This window comes from Pristis pectinata, chromosome 32 (genome assembly GCF_009764475.1).
Source record: "Pristis pectinata isolate sPriPec2 chromosome 32, sPriPec2.1.pri, whole genome shotgun sequence".
NCBI lineage: Eukaryota > Metazoa > Chordata > Chondrichthyes > Rhinopristiformes > Pristidae > Pristis > Pristis pectinata.
This window is the reverse complement of record NC_067436.1, coordinates 21,425,981-21,450,970: the sequence shown is the minus strand read 5'-3', so window position 1 is coordinate 21,450,970 and position 24,990 is coordinate 21,425,981. Positions and strand designations below refer to the sequence as shown.

Genomic DNA, 24,990 nt, shown 5'->3' with positions numbered 1-24,990 from the left:
GGCTTCAGCGAGGAGGCACAGGTGAGTAGCAAGTCAGAACAGGTATGGTTTTTTATAGTAGTTAAATAAAAAGACATCAAAATACAACTAATTAAATAAAGTAGGGATGCAGGTGATGTGTTGTAGCTGATAATGTGGGAGCTGGTGGACCCCACTGGTGACCACATCTGCAGCAAGTGTTGGTTGCTCGAGGAACTGTGCTCAGTTCTGGTTACCTGACTACAGGAAGGATGTGGAAGCCATAGAAAGGGTGCAGAAGAGATTTACAAGGATGTTGCCTGGATTGGGGAGCATGCCTATGAAAACAGGTTGAGTGAACTCAGCCTTTTCTCCTTGGAGCGATGGAGGATAAGAGGTGACCTGATAGAGGTGTATAAGATGATAAGAGGCATTGATTGTGTGGATTGTCAGAGGCTTTTTCCCAGGGCTGAAATAGTTGCCACAAGAGGACACAGGTTTAAGGTGCTGGGGAGTAGGTATAGAGGAGATGTCGGGTAAGTTTTTTACTCAGAGAGTGATGAGTGTGTGGTATGGGCTGCTGGCAACGGTGGTGGAGGCGGACACCATAGCGTCTTTTAAGAGACTTTCTGATAGGTACATGGAGCTTTAAAAAATAGAGGGCTATGGGAAGCCTAGTAATTTCTAAGGTAGGGACATGTTAGGCACAGCTTTGTGGGCCGAAGGGCCTCTATTGTGCTGTAGGTTTTCTATATTTCTAACTCAGGATCAAAGTTGATGACCCGGAATCTGAGCTTCAAACACTGCGATGCATCAGGGACAGGGAGAGTTACCTGGGCTCTGTGTTTCAGGGGGCAGTCACACCCATTAGATTTGACTACTTCAAATTTGGTCTGTAGTCAGAGACAAGAAGGTGTGACTGCGAATGAGGCAGGTAGGGAGATCCAAGAGGTAGTGCTGGAGGAGTCTCAGCCCTTGAGCTTGTCCGACATGCCTGAGAATCTTGCTCCCTGAAACAGTGAGAGTGGGGGCTGTGGGAAGGATGAGCAACTGAACCATGGTATTGTGATTCAGGGAACCATTCAAGAGGGGGGAGAGAAGAGAAATGTAGTTGTAATTGTGGATAGTATAGTCAGGGGAATAGACACAATTCTCTGTCGCAAAGATTGAGAGTCCCAAAGGCTGTGTTACCTGTCTGGTGCCTGGGTTTGGGACATCTCATCTGACCTGCAGAGGAAGTTGGAGTGGGAGCAGAAAGATCCAGTTGTTGTGGTCCATGTGAGTACCAGTGACATAGGTAGAACAAGAAGTGAGGTTCTGCTGAGAGAATTTGAGCAGCTAGGGACTAAATTAAAAGGCAGAACCTGAAAGGTAATAATCTCTAGATTGTTACCTGGCACAGGGTCATATTGGCACAGGGTCAATAAGATCAGAGAGTTAAATGCATGGCTCAAAGATTGGTGTGGGAGAAGTTGGTTTAAATTCATGGGACATTGGCACCAGTATTGGGGAAGAAGGGAGCTGTTCCGATCTAACGGGCTCCATCTGAATCACGCTGGGACTAGAGTCCTGGCGAATTGCATAATTAGGGCTATTGATAGGGCTTTAAACTAAATAGTAAGGGGGTGGATTCAATGTGGCCAGAGTAGGCTTGGAACAGAGACTGTTCAACGTAGCCAAAGAAGAGGCAGGCATAGCTGGGACCCATGCGAGTGCCCATATCTACGCCCTTGGTCTGTAGAAAGTGAGAGGAATCGAAAGTAAAGTTGTTAAGGGTGAGGACAAGTTCAGCCAGGCAGAGGAGAATGTTAGTGGAAGGGGACTGTGTCTGTCTATTGTCAAGAAAGAAGCAGAGGGTGGTGAGGCCGTCATGATGGGGAAGCTTGGGAAACTGAAAGGTCTGAAGGTGGATAAGTCACCTGGATGGACTATACCCCAATATTCTGAAAGAGGTAGCTGAAGAGGTTGTGGTGCTATTCGTAGTGATCTTTCAAGAATCACTAGATTCAGGAATGGTTCTGGAGGACTGGAAAATTGCTTCACTATTTAACAAGGGAGGGAGGCAAAAGGCAGGAAATTATAGGCCAGTTAGCCTGACTTCAGTGGTTGGTAAACTGTTAGAGTCCATTATTAATGATGTTTCAGGGTACTTGAAAATAGGCCAAATCAGCATGGTTTCCTTAAGGGGAGACCTTGCCTGACAAATCTGTTGGAATTCTTTGAGGAAGTACCAGGCAGGATAGACAAAGGAGAGTCAGTGGATGTTGTTTACTTGTATTTTCAGAAGGCCTTTGACAAGGTGCCACACGAGGCTGCAAAACAAGATAGGAGCCCATGGTATTATAGGAAAGGTACTAGCATTGACAGAAGATTGGCAGAAGGCAAAGAGTGGGAATAAAGGGGCCCTTTTCTGGTTGGCTGCCGGTGACTAGTGGTGTTCTGCAGGGGTCGGTGTTGGGTCCGCTACTTTTCACGTTATATGTAAATGATTTGGGTGATGGAATTGATGGCTTTGTGGCCAAATTTGCGGATAATACAAAGATGGGTGGAGGGGCAGGTAGTGTTGAGGAAGCAGGGAGTCTGCAGAGGACTTGGACAGGTTGGGAGAATGGGCAAAGAAGTGGCAGGTGGAATACAGCGTAGGGAAATGTATGGTCATGCACTTTGGTAGAAGGAATAAAGGCATAGAATATTTTCTAAATGGGAAGTGAATTCAGAAATTGGAGGTGCAAAGGTACTTGGGAGTCCTGGTGCAGGATTCCCTAAAGGTTAAATTGCAGGTTGAGTCGGTAGTAAGGAAGGCAAATGCAATGTTAGCATTCATTTTGAGAGGACTAGAATATAAAAGCAAGGATGTAATGCTGAGGCTTTATAAGGTGTTGGTCAGATCACATTTGTAGTATTGTGAGCAGTTCTGGGCCCCATATCTAAGGAACGATGTGCTGGCATTGGAGAGGGTCCAGAGGAGGTTTACAAGAATGATCCCGAGAATGAAAGGGTTAATGTATGAGGAGCGTTTGATGGTGCTGGGCCTGTACTTACTGGAGTTCAGAAAGGTGAAGGGGGATCTCACTGAAAGCTACAGAATATTGAAAGGCCTGGATAGAGTGGACGTGGAGAGGATCTTTTCAGTAGTGGGAGAGGGTGACGAATCTGTGGAATTCATTGCCACAGACAGCTGTGGAGGCCAAGTCATTGGGTATATTTAAAGCGGAGGTTGATATGTTCTTGATTAGTAAGGGCGTCAAAGGTTACGGGGAGAAGGCAGGAGAATGGGGTTGAGAGGGAAAAATAGCCATGATCAAATGGTGCAATAGACTCAATGGGCCGAATGGCCTAATTCTACTCCGATGTCTTGTGGACCCCTCAATCACACCTGTAAGCCACGTCATCGCCATCTGAGCTTCTACCAACAACAGAGGTGTCATCGGCGAATTTATTGATGGTGTTTGAACTGTGCTTAGCCACACAGTCATGAGTGCAGAGAGGAGAGCAGTGGGTTAAGTATGCATCCTTGAGGTGTGCCTATGTTGATTGTCAGCGAGGAGGAGATGTTATATGCACTGACTGTGGTCTCCCTAGAAGGAAGTCGAGGATCCAGTTGCAAAGGGAGGTAAAGAGGTCCAGGTTTTGAAGGTTGGTTATTAGTACTGAGGGAATAATGGTGTTGAATGCCAAGCTGTAATCGATAAACAGTAGCCTGATGTATTTCTTGAGGTTGTCTAGGTGCTCCAGAGCACAGTGGCGATCCAGTGAGATTGTATCTGCTGTAGACCTGTTGTGGCAGTAGGTGAACTGCAGTGGGTCCAGGTCCTTGCTCAGGCAGGAGTTAATTCTAGCCATGACCAACCTCTCAAAGCACTTCATCACAGTAGATGTGAGTGCCACTAGGTGACAGTCATTGAGGCAGCTCACCCTGCTCTTCTTGGGCACTGGAATTATTGCTGCCCTTTTGAAGCAGGCGGGAACCTCCGACTGCAATAGTGAGAGTTTGAAGATGTCCTTGAACACTACAGACAGTTGGTCAGCACAGGTTTTCAGTACCCGGCTAGGTACACCATTGGGGCCTGACACCTTGCAAGGGTTCACCCTCTTGAAGGATGTTCGGACATCAGCCTCAGACAGAGATCACAGACTCGTCGGATGCTGTGGGAATTTACATAGGTGTAGTGTTATCCTCCCTTTCAAAGTGTGCATAAAAGGTGTTGAGCTTATTGGGGAGTGAAGCATCACTGCCATTTATGCTGTTAGATTTCACTTTATAGGAAGTAATGGCATGCAAACCCTGCCACAGCTGTCATGTGTTCGATTGTGTCTCTAGCTTCAATCGGAATTGCCTTTTCACTCTCGCGATGGCCTTCTGTTGGTCGTACTTGGACTTCTTGTAGGGTCTGGATCACCGGTCTTGAACACCACAGATCTAGCCCTTAGAAGACTGTGAATCTCTTGGTTCATCAAGAGCTTCTGGTTTGGGAAAACTCGGTATGTTTTCCCAAAAACTCGGTATGTTTTCCCAAAAACTCAGTATGATTCTTGTCAATGGTAACCCCAAGATATGGGGTCGAAGCAATGGTTATGTCATTGAATGTCAAGAGTATGTGGTTAGACTATCTCCTACTGGAGGTGGTCATTGCCTGGAACTTTTTGGTGCAAATGTTACTTGCCATTCATCAGACCCTGCCTGAAGGCTGTCTAGGTCTGGCTGCATGCAGGGTATGGACTGCTTCATTTGCTGAGGAGTTGCAAATGGAATTGAACATAATGCAATCAGTGAACATCCCCACTTCTGACCTTCTGATGGAAGAAATGTCACTGATGAAGCACTGTCCTGAGAAACTCCTGCAGTGATGTCCTGGGGCCGGGATGATTGACTACCAATAACATCAACCATCTTCCTTTGTGCAAGGTATGACTCCCACTACGAGAGTGTTTCCCCTCGATGTCCTTTGACTTCAGTTTACCAGGGCTTCTTGATGCCACACAGTCAAATGATGCCTTGGTGTCAAAGGCAGTCACCTCTGGAATTCAGCTCTTTGGCCCATGTTTGGTTGAAGGGAGAGATGAGATCTGCAGCTGAATGATCCTGACAAAATCTAGACTGGGCAATAATTAGCTGAATTGGATCTTTCGTGCCTTTCAGTGAACAGACATACCTAGACAATTTTCCACATTGTTAAGTAGATACCAGTGTTATAACTACTAGAACAGCTTGGCTACAGGAACAGCTAGTTGTGGAGCACAGGTCATCAGTTTTACAGCTAGACTGAGATGATACAGTCAACCTGGGCTCACTGTGGACTATTCTTCCCTGGTTAGTTGCAGCCCAGTGCTTGATTTTCACTTGCAGTCTGGTACCATGCCCTCACCCTTATCCTTGCCCGAGACCTAATGCCTCACCCTCACTCATAACCTAGTCCCTCACCCAGGGCCAGACTCCTAGACTGTGGTATGACTATAAGAGGCTGGATTTGGGACTGTCTTTGGAGCAAGCTATGTTTACATATGTGTCTGTTGTCTGTTACAGGGGAACCTACCCCCAGATTACCATATCAGTTTGATTGACATTGGGCTGGTCATAGAGTACCTGATGGGAGGAGCGTATCGCTGTGCTTATACTCGCAAATCGTTCCGAACACTTTACAATAACTTATTCGGGCCAAAGCGGGTAAATATCAGCCTGACTGAATAAAATGATTCTCTAATTGTAGATTTGTAAACTTTCAAACCATTTCTTTTAAACTCCAAAACTCACTTCAGGTTATGGGTGTCCCTCAGTGGTCAGAACAAGTGATCCAGAGTAGGACCCCTGTGATGTCCCCTCTTGCTCCCTGACAGTGGGCCTGCTGTCTGCACCCTGGGCCCAACTGATTACTGGGATGGTGACTGACGTCCACCCTCGGACGCTGAGTGTTTACATGTGCAGTAGTGATGCCCAGTGTACCTCCCAGCACTAATGCCAAATTAGCTGAAATGTGCATGTGGGAATGCTGCAGCCATTCCAAGCTTCTTCCCCAAACTCTGACTCCATCCCTCCCCCGGATGAATCTCAGCCAGCCCACTCACCACCAAGGAATCATATTTGACCTGAAAATAAGTTTTGGAGCCCAGTCTGCACTAACACCAAGTAAGCCTGTGCAATGTTGCTGAACTCTGCAGGGCTCAGTTCACCTGCACACCACTCTACTGGTGGGCCCATCACATTCCACTCTCTCTAAGCTTCAGGTCATCCGATTGCTAATGTCCTAATGCAAGACTGTAACACAAGAGCATAAACAGATGCAAGAGGAGGCCATTTTGGCCCCTCACATCTGCTCCACCATTCAATGTCACAACTGATCTTTTACCCCAGCACCACTTTCCTGCACTAACTACATTTCCCACTAATTTCTTTAATATACAACAAAGTCTTAATCTCTATCATGAATATACTTAGTGTCTGAACCCCTAAGACACTCTTGGGTAGTGAATTCCAAAATATCTTTACTCTTGTACCTCAAATCATCTTCCAGTAAAGGTCAATTTACTACTAACCTTCTTAATCGCTCACTGTACCTGCCTTATTAACTTGCAGTGATTCAGATGGACCACATCAACTGGTTCTCCCATATCTATTCTGATAGATACAATCTCAAAAAACTTCCCTTTCATAAATCTGTTAACTCTGCATAATCCTATTCTTACTTTCTAAGTGCCCTCTTTATCAATTCCTGCTGCTAATGTTAACCTAGTTTGTCTATGGTTTTTCATTTTGTCACTCTGTCCTTTCTGAAATATTGGGGTTACATTTGCTCCTTCCAGTGGGAACTGCTCTAGAGTGTGTGCATGTTGGTGGGACCTCCTTTAGTATGAATCGGTTGCTTTCATCTTCTAGCACAATTGCAGTCATTGCATAGGTACACTTCATTGGCCCATTACTGGGAAGGGACTGCATATAACAGCAAGTCATTCCTGCTGCTTACTGCATATCGCTCTAACAGTGTTAATGGTGATGCCTTCTAATGTGCGTTTAACCTTCTAATCTGTTTCATTCTGTCTTCCTGCAGCCGAAAGCTCTTAAACTTCTGGGAATGGAGGTGAGTATTGTTTGGAATTTTCATTGTTTCTGGTAAATTTGCTAATTAATTCTCTGGTTCCCTTCTCCCTCTCATGCTTCCTTTTCCTGGATGATGCCTCACTCCAGCCTTTTCCACTGTGCTGTTTCCAGTGTTGCATCCTGCAGCCTTGGACACTCACACAGTGGTGGAGAACACGGGAGGAGCAGGACTAGGCTAGCTGTTGCCTTGAGCTTGCTCCATCATTCAACAAGATCAAGGCTGATTCTCAACATCGGCAACAATTTCCTGCCTTGAAGAGAAACACTATGATGCTGGAGGAACTCAGCAGGCCAGGCAGCATCTGTGGAAAAAAGTAGGTGGTCAACATTTTGGGTCAGGACCCTTCCTCAGGACTGAAGATAGGAAAAGGGGAAGCCCAATATATAGGAGGGGAAAGCAGAGCAGTGATAGGTGGACAGAAGAGGGGAGGAGGGGTGGCACAGGAGGGTGATAGGTAGATGCAGGTAAGAGATAGTGATAGGCAGGTGCTGGTGGGAGGGGAGAGCAGATACACTGGGGGATGGCTCAAAGGTAAGGAGAGAGAGGGGAAAAAAGTAGAAAAAAGAGACTAGGAAAGGGAAGAAGAGAAGAAACAAGGTGGGGGGGGCGGGGATTACCTAAAGTGGGAGAATTCAATATTCATGCCATTAGGCTGCAAGGTTTAGGTAATCCCCACCACCCCCCTTCCCCACAAACACCCCCCCCCGCACCCACCATGATGGCCTCACCGCCCTCCGCTTCTTTCTTGACCAGAGACAGAACCAGTCCCTTCCACTAACACTCTTCTCCGCCTGACTGAACTTATCCTCACTCTAAACAACTTCTCTTTCGATTCCTCTCACCTCCTACATACCAAGGGTGTAGCCATGGGCACTTGCATGGGCTCCAGTCTCTGTTCCAAGCCTACTCTGGCCCCATTCCTCAACTCTTTCTCCGCAATTTCGATGACTGCATTGGTGCCACCTCTTGCACCCCTGCAGCATTCAACAGTTCCATAGATTCCGCAACTAATTTTCAGCTGGCTCTCCAATTTCACTTGGACTATCTCTGATACCTCTCTCTACTTTCTCAATCTCTCCATCCCCATCTCAGGAGATTTTTTATCCACTGACGTCTTCTACAAACCGACTGATGCCCACAGCTACCTCGATTACAGCTCCTCTCACCCAGTCTCTTGCAAGAATGCTATCCCTTTCTCTCAATTTCTCCACCTCCACTACATCTGCTCCCATGTTGATGCTTTCCACTCCAGGACATCAGAGATGTCCAACCTGTTTACTAACCATGACTTCCCCCCCTACTGTGGTCGAGAGAGCTCGCACCCACATCTCTGCCATTTCCCGAACCTCTGCTCTCACCTCCACCCCTCCCAGACCCAACAGGGATAGGGTCACCTTTGTCCTCACATTTCATCTCACCAGCCTACGTATCCAACACATCATTCTCCGCCACCGCCATCTTCCCCTCCTCACCCCTTTCTGCCTTTTGCAAGGACCGCTCTCTCTGTGACTCCCTAGTTCACTCCTCCCACCCCAGGGACTTTCCACTGCCCCCACCATAGATGTAATACCTGCCCCTACACCGCCTCCATCCAGGGGGCCAAACAGTCTTTTCAGGCGAGGCAGAGTTTTACCTGCACCTTCTCTAATATCATCTGCTGCCTTCAATGCTCCAAGTGTGGCCTCCTCTACATTGGCAAGACCAAATGACAAGGTGACCATTTCGTAGAACACCTGTGCTCCATCTGTAACCGTGATCTGCATCTCCCTGTTGCCAGTCACCTCAACTCTCCCTCCCACTCCATCACTGATATGACAGTCCTCGGCCTCCTCCACTGCCAGGAGAATTCCAAATGCAAACTGGAGGAACAGCACCTCATTTTCCATCTTGGGACCTTACAGCCTATGCATGAATATTGAATTCTCCCATTTTAAATAAACCAAACCTTGCCCCTCACCCCTACCATGCCTCTTCTTCCCTTTTCTAGCCTCTCTCTTTTTTTCTCTTTTTTTCCCTCTCCTCCCCTCCCCCCATGGGGCATCTGCCTCCATATCTTTGACCCATCCCCTGGTGGATGTGCTCTCCCCTCCTCCCCCGCACCTGCCTATCACTATCTCTTACCTGCATCTACCTATCACCACCTTGTGCCCACCCGGCTTCCCCTCTTTTGTCCACCTATCACTGCTCTGTTTTCCCCCCTCGATAGTTGGGCTTCCCCTTTTCCTATCTTCAGTCCTGAAGAAGGGTCCTGACCGAAATGTTGACCGTCTGTTTTTCTCCATGGTTGCTGCCTGGCCTGCTAAGTTCCTCCAGCATCTTGTTGTTTTTTTCATCTAGTATTCCAGTATTGCAGTCCTTTGTTTCTCTACCTTGTTGCAGTGTTTTGCGTCTCTAGTAATGGTCCGGTGGTGCTGGGATGTTCTCTGTGTGCCACTCACTCTGCTGTTCTGGCCTGTCCTAGGACGATGAACCACCCTCGAAATCTAAGCGGAAGAAGAAGAAGAAGAAGGAAGAGGAGATTGACATTGATGAGGATAATCCTGCCATTGGCCGATTCGCCTTCCCCTACCATGAGCTGCTGGTGTGGGCAGTGCTGATGAAACGGCAGCGCATGGCTCTCTTCTTCTGGCAGCAGGGTGAGGAGGCTCTGGCCAAAGCCCTCGTGGCCTGCAAGCTCTATAAGGCCATGTCCAATGAGTGTTCTGCTAGTGAGCTTGTGGATGACATCTCTCAGGATCTTGAAAACAACTCCAGGTTAGTTTCCCTCCTACCCCACTATTCCCAGTGTTCTCCTGTTTCAAAATAGCTTCCTTCTCTCCTGCCCAAATGCAAGCTGTCAGATTGAGAATCACTTAGCTTAGACCGATAACACATATGGTGGAACATAAGAAATAGAAGGAGTCACTTGGCCCCTCTTGCTCACTGAGACTCATGGCTGATTGTTAACCTCAGCCCAACATTCCTGAACTAACCCTATATCTCTTAATTCCCTCATTATCTAAAGATCTTTAGGTCACTTTTTTGAATATTCTCAGTAACCAAGCCTCCACAACCCTGTTGGGTAGAGAATTGCAAAAATTCACCACCCTCTGGTGAAGAAATTTCTTCTCATCTCATCCTCTTATTTTTAGACTATGACCCCGGGTTCCAACATTGCAATCAGGGGACACATCATCCCGTTCAAACCTAGTAAAAATTTTGTACATTTCAATTGCATAATTTCTCATTCTTCAGAACAGGCCCAGTCTGCTTAGTATGAGAATGTTGCCAGGACTCAAGGACCTGAGTTATAGGAGAGGTTGGGCAGGCTAGGACTTTATTCCTTGGAACATAGGAGACTGACGGGTCTTATAGAGGTGCATAAAATCATAAGGGGCATAGATGGGGTGAGTGTCTTTTTCCTGTCTTTTTCCCAGGGAGAGGGAACCAAAAACTGGAGGGCATAGATTTAAGATAAGAAGGGAAAGATTTAAAAGGAACCTGAGGAGCAGAGGATAGCGCATACATGGAACAAGCTGTCAGGCAAAATGGTTGAGGCACATACATTAATAACATTTAAAAGATGTTTGAACAGATACATGGATAGGAAAGATTTAGAGGAATTCAGGCCAAACATGGGCAAGTGGGACCAGCTTAGGTGGGCACCTTGGTCGTCATAGAGGAGTTGGGTGGAAGGACCTGTTTCTGTGCTGTATTACTCTGTGGCTCTAATAACTTCTTACAGAACAATCGCCCCATCCCAGGAATCGATCTTTGATTCAGGAACCTTTGCTGCATTCATTCAATCATGTGTATCTTTCCTTCAGTAGGGAGATCAAACTTTTACACAATGTTCCCAGTGTAGTCTCAACATTGCTCTGACCTCAGTCCAATCCCACATGATACAAGCAGGTGTTAAACTGACTCCAATGGTGCCAGTACCAATGTGCTGCTATGTTCCAGTTGGAAAGACTAGCTCACACTGTCAATTGGACAAACAGATTTGACAAAAGATACCAAGGTCCTCTCATTTATTGAGGGTACTGTATGGATTCTCTCTGTATGTTCTGGATTAAATGTTCTTTCATCAGATCCTGGTATCCTTGACAGGAGCAACCCTGGGAGCTTACTTTGAGTTGAGAATGATGGCATATGCTTTGAATTTGATCTTAATTTTAAACACACAGCAAAGTTAAAGCAATTATTGGTTGGGACGATGCTTCACTCTGTTAAATTCCCATCCCTTTGGGAGCATCCTCCTCTCTCTTCCTCCTCAGGGACTTTGGCCAGCTTGCTGTTGACCTGCTGGACCATTCCTACAAACACGATGAGCAGATCGCCATGAAACTCCTGACCTATGAGCTGAAGAATTGGAGTGACTCTACCTGCCTGAAGCTGGCAGTGACAGCCAAACATCGGGACTTCATTGCGCACACCTGCAGCCAGATGTTGCTGACTGACATGTGGATGGGTCGGCTTCATGTACGCAAAAACCCTGGCCTAAAGGTGAAATGTTCATGTTCGTGTTTTACATCAGTCTGGGTTTCAGCAGCATCTTTATTGACCTCTGAATGTTTCCAAGTGTCTGACAGCCAATGACAGGCTTTTAAAGTGTTGTTTTAAACACAAAATGCAGCAGCAAATCTATGCACAACAAGCTTTGCACAAACAGAAACCTAATAAATGGCTGTATCATCGGTATCATTGCTAATGAGGGAATGATAAATATTGGCCGGACACTGGGGAGAAATCCTCTCCTCTCCTTGGTGACACCTCAGTTTAAGATCCCATGTGAAAGTAGGGTCCTCCGACAGTGCAGCATTCCCCAAGCACCACCCTGGGCTGTTGCGTCATCTTCCCATCGAGCTTTCTCATTGCATCACATTGTAACTTCATGTTTTCACAAGAAGTGATGTATCAATGCAAGATGTTAATGTGCATGTGATTTTGCTGTGCATCAATTGGCTGCTGTGTTTTCTACAGCAGTGACTAATTGAAGAGTGCTTTATTGGTTGTAAAGTGTTTACAATGTCATGATAGGATTGAAAATGCTATTGAAAGAGAGAATGGATGTGGATTTATATAATGCTTTGCACACGTAAACACAATACACTTACCTGCACAAACATCCTGCACACTTATTTCTATATTCCTGTTCATAAACACATGGTTATACTTGCAAATACAAGTGTGTGTACACTCCTATGCACAGATATGTACTCCAACACACACACATTTTTGAGGTGCAGATATATAGGCAAACAGAGAGAACTGTAAGAGTTAAAGTATTATAGTAGGAGAGAATTTCATCTTCCCCAGTATTAACTGGGATCACTTTAGTGTGAAAAGCATAGAGAGGGTTAAATTCTTAAACTGCGTCCAGGAGAGCTTTTTGAGCCAATATATAGATAGTCCTACTAAAGAGGGGGCAATACTTAGGGAATGTAGCCAGGCAAGTGGAGTGCATTTTGGAGATGGTGATAATATATGTGCAAATCTGATAGTTTGAGGGTAGTTACTGGAAAGGGATAAGAATGGTCTACAAATTAAGCTCCTGAGTTGGGGGAAGGCCAATTTCAAAATCACACGACAGGACCTGGCAAGAGTTGAAATAATGAGTTCAGGGCCAATGTGTTCATGCAAGTGTGAAAAATAAAGACAGCAAGTCCAAGGAAACCTGGATATCAAGGAATATTGAGGACGGGATCAAGGGAAACAGGAAGCATAAGGCATGTATAGAGAATTGAAGAAAGTGTAGGGGGTACTTGGAAAAGAAATTAGGAGGGCAAAGAGGGGGCACAACATATCACTAGAGAAACAAAGGACTGCAGATGCTGGAATGTAGATGAAAAACACGATTATGCTGGAGGAACTCAGCAGACCAGGCAGCATCCATGGAGAAAAGCAGGCAGTCAACATTTCGGGTCAGGACCCTTCTTCAGGACTGAAAATAGGAAAAGGGGAAATAGAAAGGGGAAAATAGGGAAAAGCAGAGCAATGATAGGTGGACAAAAGAGGGAGGTGGGGTGGGTAGAGGTGGTGATAGGTAGATGCAGGTAAGAGATAGTGATAGGCAGTTGTGGGGGAGGTGGGGAGAGCAGATCCACCAGGGGATGGGTCAAAGGTAAGGAGAGAGAGGGAAAAAAGTAGAAAAAAAAGAGGCTAGGAAAGGGAAGAAGAGAAGAAACATGGTGGTGGAGGGGGTGGTTACCTGAAGGGGGAGAATTCAATATTCATGCTGTTAGGTTGCAAGGTTCCAAAACAGAAAATGAGGTGCTGTTCCTCCAGTTTGCACGTGGAATTCTCCTGGCAGTGGAGGAGGCCTAGGACTGACATATATGTGATAGAGTGGGAGGGGGAGTTGAAGTGGCTGGCAATGGGAAGATGCAGATCGCGGTTACAGACAGAGCTCAGGTATTCTGCGAAACAGTCACCTAGTCTGCATTTGGTCTCACCAGTGTAGAGGAGGCCGCACTTGGAGCACCAAATGCAGCAGATGATGTTAAAGGAGGTGCAGGTGAATCTCTGTCTCACCTGAAAGGACTGTTTGGGTCCCTGGATGGAGGTGGTGTAGGGGCAGGTGTTGCACCTATTGCGGGGGCAGTGGATAGTTCCTGGGGTGGGAGCGGGTTGGGTGGGGGGGGGGGGGGGGGGAGTGAACTAGGGAGTTGTGGAGAGTGCAGTCCCTGCGAAAGGCAGAAAGGGGTGGAGAGGGAAGACGTGCTTGGTGATGGGGTCCTGTTGGAGATGGTGAAAGTGGTGGAGGATGATGTGTTGGATATGTAGGCTGGTGGGATGAAATGTGAGGACAAGGGGGACCCTATCCCTGTTGGGTCTGGGAGGGGTGGGGGTGGGGGTGAGAGCAGAGGTGCGGGAAATGGCAGAGATATGGGTGTGAGCTCTCTCGACCACAGCTGGGGGGAAGTCCCAGTTAGAAAAGTTGGACATCTCGGGGGTCCTGTAGTGGAAAGCCTCATCATGGGAGGAGATGCAGCACAGGCAGAGAAATTGAGAAAAAGGGATAGCATCTTTGCAAGAGAGAGGGTGGGAGGAGCTGTAATCGAGGTAGCTGTGGGCATCAGTGGGTTTGTAGAAGATGTCAGTGTGTAGGAATCTCCTGAGATGGAGATGGAAAGATCGAGGAAGGAGAGAGAGGTGTCAGAGACAGTCCAAGTGAATTGGAGAGCTGGGTGAAAATTAGTGGCGAAATTTATGAAACTGTTGCGTTCCACACAGGTACAAGAGGTGGCACCAATGCAGTCGTCGATATAGCAGAGAAAGAGTTGAGGAATGGGGCCGGAGTAGGCTTGGAACAGAGACTGTTCAATGTAGCCAACGAAGAGCCAGGCATAGCTGGGGCCCATGCGAGTGCCCTTAGCTATGCCCTTGGTCTGTAGAAAGTGAGAGGAATCAAAAGTGAATTTGTTTAGAGTGAGGACAAGTTCAGCCAGGCGGAGGAGAGTGGAAGGGGACTGGTTCTGTCTATCGTCAAGAAAGAAGCAGAGGGCGGTGAGGCCATCATGATAAGGAATGGAAGTATAAAGGGACTGGACGTCCATGGTGAAGATGAGGTTGTGTGTGCCGGAGAACTTGAAGCTACCGAAGAGTTGGAGAGCATGTGATGTGTCACATATGTAGGTGGGAAGGGATTGGACCAGGGGGAACAGGATAGTGTCCAGGTATGAGGATACGAGCTCTGTGAGGCAAGAGCAAGCGGAGACAATAGGTCTGCCGGGACAGTCGTTTTTGTGGATTTTGGGGAGGAGATAGAAACTGGCAGTCCTAGGTTGCAGGACTATCATGTTGGTAGCTGTGGTGGGGGAGATCTCCCAAGGTAATGAGGTCGGTGATGGTGTGGGAGATAATGTCCTGGTGGTGCTCAGTGGAGTCGAGGTTCAGGGGTAGGTAGGAGGAAGTGTCCGAGAGTTGGCATCTGGCCTCTGTAAGGTAGAGGTCAGTACGCCAGACTACCACTGCACCACCTCTGTCGGTTGGTTTGATGACAATGTCAGGGTTGGTGCAGAGGGAGTGGAGAGCAGAACATTCAGAAGGGGTAAGGTTGGAGTAGGTGAGGGGGACAGAAAAGTCAAGACGACTGATGTCGCGCTGACAGTTGGCTATGAATAGATCCAGGGAAGGTAACAGGCCCGGTGGGGGAGTCCAGGTGGAAGAAGGGGGCTGGAGGCGGGAGAGTGGGTCATTAGAAGGGGGAGAGGACTCCTTACCAAAGAAGGCGGCACGGACGGCACAAAATATCACTGGCAGATGATTCAGGAAAATCCCAAAGCATCTTACAAGTATATTAAGGGTAACCAGAGAAAGTGCATTAGTAACCAAAATGCCAACTGTGTATGAAATGAGAGGATATGGGTGATGTTTTAAATGAATAATTCTCATTTGTGTTCACTAAGGAGAAGGGCATGACAATTAGAGAATTCAGGGAGGGTGCAATGAAATTCTAGCACATGTTTAAAAAGGAGGAGCTATTAGATTTGAAAATAGTTTAAAGTTAGATAAATCCTGAGGGTCTGATGAGATGTACCTCAGGCTGCTTTGGGAGGCAAGGGAGGAGATTGCTGGGGCCTGACAGAGACATTTAAATCTTCACTGGCCACAGGTAAGGTGCCAGATGACTGGAGGGCTGCAAATGTGATACCTTTCTTCAAGAAGGGCAACAGGGATAAGCTAGGTAATTAATTACAGGCCTGTGAGGTTAACACAAGTTATTGGAAAAATTCTTGAGGAACAGGATTAATCTACACTTGGATAGTCAGCATAAATTTTGGTAGGGAGATTTTGTCTAACCTATTTGATTGAATTTTTCAAAGGGCTAACTAAATATACTGATGAGGGCAGTGTGGTTGCTGTAGTTTACGTGGACTTCAGTAAGACCTTTGACAAGATCCACATGGTTCAAAAGGATAGAACCCATGGAATCCAGGGCAATTTGGGAAATGGGATCCAAAATTGGCTTAGCAATAGAAGGCAGACTGTGATGGTGGAGGGTTGTTTTAGTGATTGGAAGCCAATGTACTACAAGGATCGGTATTAGAACCATTGCTCTTTGATCACTGATCTGGATATGAATGTAGGACATCCGATTAGTAAGTTTGCAGAATGATACAAAAATTGGTGGTCTTGTTGATAGTAAGGAGGGTAATCTTTGGCTACAGGATGATATTGATCATTTGGTAAGATGGGCAGAACAACAGCAGATGGAATTTAAACCTAATTAGTGTGAAGTGATGCACTTTGCGAGAACGAATAAGGATAGGACATACACAATGAATGGTGGTGTCCTTGGGAACATTGAGGATCAGAGGGATCTTGGTGTACATGTCCAAGCATCCCCGAAGATGGCAGAACGGGTATAAGACGGTGAAGAAGCAGGACACTTGCGTTCATTTACAGGAGCATAGAATACAAGAGCAGAGAGATTATTCTACAACTTTATAAATCATTGGTTAGGCCACTGCTGAGTACTGTGCGCAGTTCTGGTTGCCAAACAACAGGAAGGATGTGATTGCACTGGAGGGGGTGAAAAGAAGATTCACCAGGATTTTACCTGGGATGGAGCATTTTGGTTATGACGAGAGACTGGATAGGCTGATTTTGTTTGTGGAGGACACAGGGGGTCTTGGTAGAGGTTTGCAAAATTATGAGGGGCAAAGATAGGGTAAATAGTAGGTAACCTTTTGCCATGGCAGAGGTGACTGAAACTAGAAGGTTTAGGCTCAGGATAAAGGATAAGAAGTTTGGAGAGGACCTAAGGAAGAACTAAGGAAGAGGGTGGTTGGAATCTGGAATGTACTGCCTGAGTGGATGGTGGAGGCAGGTATTATTACAACATTTAAGAAGCATAGAGACAAGCAGTAGAATCGCCAAGACATAGAAGGCTACGGACTAACACTGGTAAATGGGATTAGTATAGGTGGTACTTGACTGGTGGACATGGTGGGCCTAAGAGCCTGTATCAACACTATGACTCTGTGACTATGAGGATTGTTCATATTGACAACATCTTTACACTGCAAGTTTTATAAGCTCTATATTTGAAAAGCTACCGTGGTCTGTACATATTGTCCAACTAGTGTATGTGAAATGATGTGAATCTGGTAATTTGACTTTTCAATTGGAATAGAATTCCCTGAGACTTTTTTTGTGACTTCTTGTCAGATTATGCTGGGAATAATATTGCCGCCGACCATTCTCCTGCTGGATTTTAAAAGCAGCGATGATTTGTCGTATGAAGCAACAGGAGACAATGAGCAGGGGAAGGAGAGGGAGGAGGATAATGTAAGTAGTGGCTGGGAAGGTCAGTGGGGTCTGGAAGGGTGAGGGGGAGAAGGTGGGAGGTGCTTGTGAGGTTGTGCGAGTGGAAGGTTGGGTGGGTGGAGGTGGAAGTTCAGGCGGAGAATGCTAAATCAGAAAGTTGGTGGTTGGCTGTGGAAGATTAGATTAAACAATCTGGGAAATTCAAAGTGATGAATTTATATTAGAGAAGGTGAGATTGCAGAGGTGAGTGAACAGCTGAGCCACACTCCCCAACCCACATCTTGCTCCTCTTGTTTCAGGATGCCAATGCTGAGGCTGTTTCCAGAAAAGGAGATGAAGAAGACGGAGTGGAAAATCACCGGACTATCCCGATTGGAAGGAAGATTTACGAGTTCTATAATGCACCAATTGTTAAATTCTGGTTCCACACGGTAAGATCCTGCAGGGGCCAAATCTGCTCGTTCCCCAGTGACAGTGCAATCATCCTCAGGCTCTTGAGTGCTTTCTTTTACAGATGGCCTATCTAGCCTACTTGTTGCTCTACAACTATGTTATTCTAGTGAAGATGGAGGGTTTGCCATCAATTCCAGAATGGATTCTCATCTCATATATCTTAATGTTGGCTATTGAGAAAATCCGAGAGGTAAGGAGCCACACAGATCAATAACTTTTAGCTTGGAACTTTTACCTTTAACCAAACTGTGGCCAAATGTTCCAATCTGTATTGCAACAGGAGAGAAGACTACGGACCAAGTGCTGGTGAATGGGATTGGTGTAGATGGGTTTTTGATGGTCAGCATGGACAGAGCAGGCCAAAGAGCCTGTTTTTGTGCTGTGTGTCAATGACTCTAAGCAAGGGTGCAAAATGTGGGAAGGTCACATTCGGTTGTGTCCACAAATGTGGTTGCATCCTCCCTGGCCACAGGAATAGTATCAGAGGATGGAGGATGTCAAATGTTGTTCGGTTGTTCAAGAAAGGTAATAGGGATAATCCTGGGAATTATAGACTAGAGAGTCTTACGTCAGTGGTGGGCAAGCTATTGCGGAGGATTCTTAGAGCCAAGATTTACAAGCATTTGAAGCATAGTTTTTGTGTGGGGCAGGTCGTGCCTCATGAGCCTAATTGATTTTTTTCAAGGAGGTGACTAAACAAATTGAAGGTAGAGCGGTGGATGTGCTGTATATGGATTTTAGTAAAGCATTTGACAAGGTTCCCCATGGTAAGCTCATCCAGAAAGACATGAGGCATGGGATCCATAGAGACTTGGTTGTGTGGATTTGGAATTGGCTTGCCCACAAAGACAGAGGGTGGTTGTAGATAGAGAATATTCTGCCTGGAGGTCAGTAACTAGTGGTGTTCTGCAGGGATCTGTTGTGGGATCTCTGCTCTTTGTGATTTTTATAAATGACTTGGATGAGGAAGTGGAGGGATGGGTTAGTAAGTTTGCAGATGACACGAAGGTTGGATGTGTTGTGGATAGTGTAGAAGGTTGTACAGGATATAGACAGGATGCAGAGTTGGTCGGAGAAGTGGCAGATGGAGTTCAATCTGGAGAAATGTGAAATGATACACTTTGGAAGAACAAATGAAGGCGAAGTACAAGATTAATGGCAGGATTCTTAGCACTGTAGAAGAACAGAGGGATTTGGGGTCCAAGTCTATAGATCCCTCAAAGTTGCCACGCAAGTTGATAGGGTGGTTAAAACGGTGTATGGTGTGATGGCCTTCATTAGTCAGGGGATTGAGTTCAAGAGCCACAAGGTAAAGTTGCTACCCAACTCTGGTTAGACCACACTTAGAATACTGTGTTCAGTTCTGGTCACCTCATTACAGGAAGGATGTGGAAGCTTTAGAGAGGGTGCAGAGGAGATTTACCAGGATGCTGCCTGGATTAGAGAGCATGTCTTGAGAGGAAAGGTTGAGTGAGCTAGGGCTTTTCTCTTTGGAGCGATACAGGATGAGAGGTGACTTGATAGAGGTGTATAAGAATATGAGGGGCATAGATAGAGTGGACAACCAGCTCCTTTTCCCCAGGGCAGAAATGGCCAATACCAGAGGAGATGTGTTTAAGGTCAAAGGAGGAAAGCTTAGGGGATATGCCAGAAGTAGGTTTTTTTCACGCACACAGTGGTGGGTGCCTGGAACGCACTGCCGGGGGTGGTGGTAGAGGCTGATACAATAAGGACATTTTGGAGACTCTTAGGCACATGGATATAAGAAAAATGGAGGGTTATGGGCTGGTAGGAGGGAAAGGTTAGATTGATCAAGGAGTAGGTGTTTATGTAGGTCGGCACAACATCATGGACCAAAGGGTTTGTATTGTGCTGCACTGTTCTATGTCACCAATCCTGAGGACAGGTCACTGATTCCTGACATGGCTATCGGCTCTAAGAATGGGTTTCAAGAGAGGGGGAGAGAGAGAGAGAGATAAGCAGTCGACAGTTCAGGTCGAGATCCTTCATCAGGACTGGAAAGGAAGAGGGCAGAAGGCAGAATAAGAAGATCAGGGGAGGGTGAGGAGCACAGTCTGGCAGATGATAGGTGAGTCCAATGAGAGAGGGAAGGTAGATGAGTGGGGGAGGGGCGATGAGTGGGATTGATGTGAGAAGCTGAGAGGTGATAGGTAGAAGAGGAAAAGAAGAAGAATGAATCCAGTAGGAGAGGGCAGTAGACCATGGAAAAAAGGGAAAGAGATGGGGAATAGGTGGGCAGGTCATGAGGGCAGGGGACCACAGGAATGAGAGAAGACAAAGGGTCGGGGGGGGGGGGAGAAAAAAAAGTGGAGGGAAAGAGGGGAGGGGTTACCAGAAGTTGGAGAAATTGATGTTGAGGCCGTCAAGTTGGAGACTATCAAGGTGGAACATGAGGTGTTGTTCCTCCGACCTGTTTCTAGCTTCAAAGTGGCAGTAGAGGAGGCCATGGATAGACACGTCAGTATGGGAGTAGGATGTGGAATTGAAGTGGCTGGCCACCAGGAGATCCTTGTTTTTGCGGCGGACGGAGCAAAGGTGTTGGACGGAGTGGTCACCCAATCTGCATTGGGTCTCATTGATGTAGAGGAGGGCCCACCAGGAGCACCGGATGCAATAAATGACACCTTCGGATTCACAGGTGAAGCGGTGCCTCACCTGGAAGGACAGTCTAGGACCCTGAATGGTAGTGAGGGAGGTGTAGAGGCAGGTGTAGCACTATGTACGGTTTCATGGATAAGTGCTGGGAGGATCATCAGTAGGGAGGGATGAGTGAACAAAGCAGTTGCGGAGAGAGTGATCCCAGAGGAAAGTGGAGAAGTGGGGGGGGGCATCCCGTTGGAGGTAGCAGAATTTGCAGAAATGATGTGTTGGGTGTGGAGGCTCGTGTGATGGTAGATGAGGTCAAGGGAACCCTGTCCCTGTTATGTCAGGGGTGGGGGGATGGGGTGAGGGCAGACATATGGGAAATGGAGGAGATGCGGGTGAGGGCTGCATTGATGGTGGTGGAAGGGGAAACACCGTTTACTGAAAAAAGAGGACATTTCTGATGTCCTGGAAAGGAAAGCCTCATTGTGGGAACAGATGCAGCGGAGGTGGAGGAACTGGGAGAAGGGGATGGCGTCCTTGCAAGTGACAGGGTAGGAAGAGGTGTAGTCAAGGTAACTGTGGGAGTCAGTGGGTTTATAAAAGGTGTCTGTGGTTAATCTGTCTCCAGGGATGGAGACAGAGAGATCCAGAAAGGGGGGGAGAGGTGTCGGAGATGGACCATGTCAATTTGAGGGCAGGGTGGAAGGTGGAGGCAAAGTTGATGAAATTGACAAGCTCAGCATCGGTGCAGGAAGCAGCCCCGATGCAGTCGTCAGTGTAGCAGAGAAAGAGTTGGGGAGTGTTACTGGTGAAAGTGGGAGGAGCCAAAAGAGAAGTTGTTGAGGGTGAGTACCAGTTCTGCCAGACGGAGGACAGTGGCAGTGGAGGGGAACTGGTTGGGTCTGTTGTCGAGAAAGAAGTGGAGAGCCTTAAGGCCTTCCTGATGGGGGATGGAAGTGTATAGGGACTTGATGTCCATAGTGAAAATGAGGCAGTCAGGGCTGGGGAACTAAAATTTGTTGAAGTGATGGAGAGCATGCAAAGTGTCACGGACATAGGTGGGAAGGGACTGGACCAAGGGGGGCAAAATGTAGTCAAGATATGAAGACACAAGTTCAGTGGGGCAGGAGCAGGCAAAAACAATGGGCCTACTGGGGCAATTAGGTTTGTAGAGGGAATGTCCCTGATTGTTGGCTGGGGACCACAGTCTCCCTGCCAGACTTCACTGTTCACCAACATCATGGATCAGAAGCCATTGATCAAGTTGCTGCTCTGATAAGTTGCTGCTCTCTCTCCTGAGATGTGTACTTCCATAGTTCATGGGCTTCTCCTCCAGATGGAGCTGTCACAGCAAACACTGCACATGTATATACAGGCGCCAATCCAGAGGCAATGTATTTGTCACTAGTGAGTGGTGGTGAAGTCATAGAAACATAGAAAATATGAGGTGTAGGCCACTTGGCCCTTTGAGCCTGCTGCACAATTCAATATGGTCATGTTCCTGCTTTCTCCCTGTATCCCCCTTTAGGTCTGCAGCCCATTCTTGCTAATTTATTATTATTTGATTTAGATCCTAATGTCAGAACCGAGTAAACTGAGGCAGAAAGTGAAGGTCTGGATGCAGGAATACTGGAACGTCACCGATATGGTGGCAATCGCCATCTTTAGCTGCGGTGTGTTGCTGCGGCTCCAGAGTGAGCCCTATATGAGCTACGGGCGGGTCATCTACTGTGTGGACATCATCATCTGGTATATCCGTGTGCTCGACATCTTCGGTGTCAACAAATACCTGGGACCTTATGTGATGATGATTGGCAAGATGGTGAGTGGGGTTGTGTACCAGGCTCCCGAGCTCCGTTGGGAGTTTGCCTCTGCTCTGGATGGAACTTTAGGTCGAATGAAGGGCTGAGTTTTTATATAGAGTGGGGTGAGGGAATAATATGTTCTGACCCATACCTGGAACCATGTCTTTCAGTAGTGTATTCTTCTCCTCAAGGAATGGACACTCTCCTCCCTGGGGGAGTTGATAGGAACAGGTTGCAGTGAAAATCAGTGGAGCATAGGATTGCTCTGTGAGCCAGCTTGGAGACAATGGGCTGAAGTTTCTCCCTCCCCCACTACATCTGTGTCATAAGGAAATATGTAAATAGAACTGTGTGGCTAGGCTCCCTTCTCCACCACTGTCATCACCCACTCCTGTACTACTGCCCTGTTTCCTAGTTCCTTAGATCAAGTCCCACATCCTCATTTTCAAATCCCTTTTGTGGTCTTGTTCTGCCTAATTTTTCTACGGCCACGTCACACAGCCCCTACCTCAGTCCTCAGTCACTGGAATACTTCCAGTTCCCTTTGTTTTCCTCCGTTAGTTGTCAGCTTTTCAACTTCACTCCTCTCTGTTTGGACTCTCCTTCCTTAAAATGTCCCATTAATCTCTGGGCATTTGCTAACTTGCCTTGAGAAGTTTTTTTGTGTGGGAGTGCAGCACTATAAATGAACAGGAGGTTAAGACTTCTGAGCAAGACCTGTGGATCTTTGTTCCTGGGGGTCAACATCCCAACAGGTTATCAGCAGTGATCACCAGACTTTCAGCACCTCTCCTTGGTTTGGGGTTGGGGTGGGGTATTGGGGTGTGAGTTTAGTGTTGGATGGTTGGATTGTACAACGTAGGGTTTCAGGGAATGGGTATGGGGCTGGGGTGTGGAAGTATCTGGATTACAGGGGACTGGGGTGTGGATTGTTGTGGGATATGAGGGGAAGGGGGGAGGGTGAAGTGGCCAAGCAAGGAAGCAGTAAATGGTAGCTTCTTATTTTCTCATGCTCAAAATAAACTCTGAAGGATCGACTGACCAAATAATGTGAGAAGTGAAACCTAAAGAGAAAGTGCTGGAAATACTTAGGGGACTGGGCAGTGTTTACTTTTTGCCCAGATTCCAGAATGTGTCTCCAGCATATACTTTGTTGTCATTAATGAGCTCTCACTGATAGTTGTGTCTGCAGACTCGTGCCTCTGACAGTAGAGTTTTCTTTGATTAAATATTCACTAAACACAAATAAAATACAGAAGAAATAAGAAAGTGCCTCTGAAATTAACCAACCATCTGTTTAAACTGGGTTAGACAAGGAAATTCAGTGCTTAATATTAAACAATACAAGAGTTTCCTGAAAGAATTTTATGGATATGATTTTAATTCCATAAATTCAAAAGGAATTGTTGTTCCATCTGGCCCTACTTAAAGTGAACCTGCTTTGCATTTCAGATAAAAAGGCCCTTTGAAGGATTCATGAGTTGTTTTTCTTGGGTCTCTGGGCATGGAAGTAAATTCAGTGAAAAACTTCACTTGTACATTACAGATAGAACTTCACTGTGTCTCATGTTACAAAGTTTTTCACTTGTTTTCAGAAATGCCATGGAACCCATGGGAAAAATCTCATGTGACATGAGTTGTCCATGCTTCTGAACTCGCACTTTATATAAGCACCAGAGATTATCTTGCATCCATCACACTCTCCTTCTCCACTCTGTAATATATTAAATGTTATGTTCAGGCTAAAATCCTGGGAATTCAGGAGTGAACCCAGGATCATCAACCAGCCTGGGCTCAGCATCCCAACAGGTTATCAGCAGTGATCATCAGATTTTCAGCACCTTTCCTTGGTTTGGGGTGAGGTTTTGGGATGTGAGTTTAGTGTTGGACAGGTGGAATCTGGGCAAAAAGTAAACACTGCTCAGTCCCTTGAGTATTTCCAGCACTTTCTCTTTAGGTTTCACTTCTCACATCTTTGGTCAGTCGATCCTTCAGAGTTTATTTTGAGCATGAGAAAATAAGAAGCTACCATTTACTGCTTCCTTGCTTGGCCACTTCACCCTCTCCCCTTCCCCTCATATCCCACAACAATCCACACCCCAGTCCCCTGTAATCCAGATAGGTCCAAGCTCCAACCCAACATCCATTCCATCAAACTCAACATTGTACAATCCAACTGTCCAACACTAAACTCACACCCCAACACCTCACCCCAACCCCAAACCAAGGAGAGGTGCTGGAAGTCTGGTGATCACTGCTGATAACCTGTTTGCATATTAAGCCCAGGCTGGTTGATGACCCTGGGTTGAATGATGACCCCTTGCTGTTCAATGTATTGTACAATATAATATGGTCTTTTGTCCATGATGGCAGAGGTGTTTAACTCTCTGTTGCAGATGGTGGACATGCTGTACTTTGTTGTCATTATGCTGGTGGTCCTGATGAGTTTTGGAGTATCAAGACAGGCGATTCTACACCCAGACGAGGAGCCCTCCTGGAGACTAGCACGGAACATTTTCTACATGCCATATTGGATGATCTACGGAGAGGTGTTTGCAGATCAGATAGACCGTAAGACTAGAATTCATAGTAAGACTCTGCTTCCTGTCTCTCAGATAGATGATTGGTTTTAAAACAGCCAGCAGTTGCCCAGCTTTGCTGACCCCTCCTCTTCTGAAGTGCTGAGGGTAGCTGAGGTACAGTTGTTGCCTCCTAGGAACTGACCCAAGTTGTTTAACCAAGAAGTGCATCACTTCCTAATCTGTTCTTAGACTCAGCTGACATTCGCATATGAACATTGAATATAGGGAACACCAAAC

General features: G+C 46.6%; 1 protein-coding gene across 1 annotated transcript in view; it reads left to right on the top strand.

Moving 5' to 3' along the window:
- trpm1a (transient receptor potential cation channel, subfamily M, member 1a) overlaps positions 1-24,990 on the top strand; it is a 61,641-nt gene that overhangs the window by 22,449 nt on the left and 14,202 nt on the right. Inside the window, exons 14-22 of the mRNA XM_052042394.1 lie at positions 5,483-5,623; positions 7,002-7,031; positions 9,514-9,806; positions 11,309-11,537; positions 17,208-17,327; positions 17,606-17,737; positions 17,821-17,949; positions 21,937-22,188; positions 24,568-24,742. Coding sequence (XP_051898354.1) covers positions 5,483-5,623; positions 7,002-7,031; positions 9,514-9,806; positions 11,309-11,537; positions 17,208-17,327; positions 17,606-17,737; positions 17,821-17,949; positions 21,937-22,188; positions 24,568-24,742 — 1,501 coding nt within the window. The remainder of the gene's footprint in view (positions 1-5,482; positions 5,624-7,001; positions 7,032-9,513; positions 9,807-11,308; positions 11,538-17,207; positions 17,328-17,605; positions 17,738-17,820; positions 17,950-21,936; positions 22,189-24,567; positions 24,743-24,990) is intronic.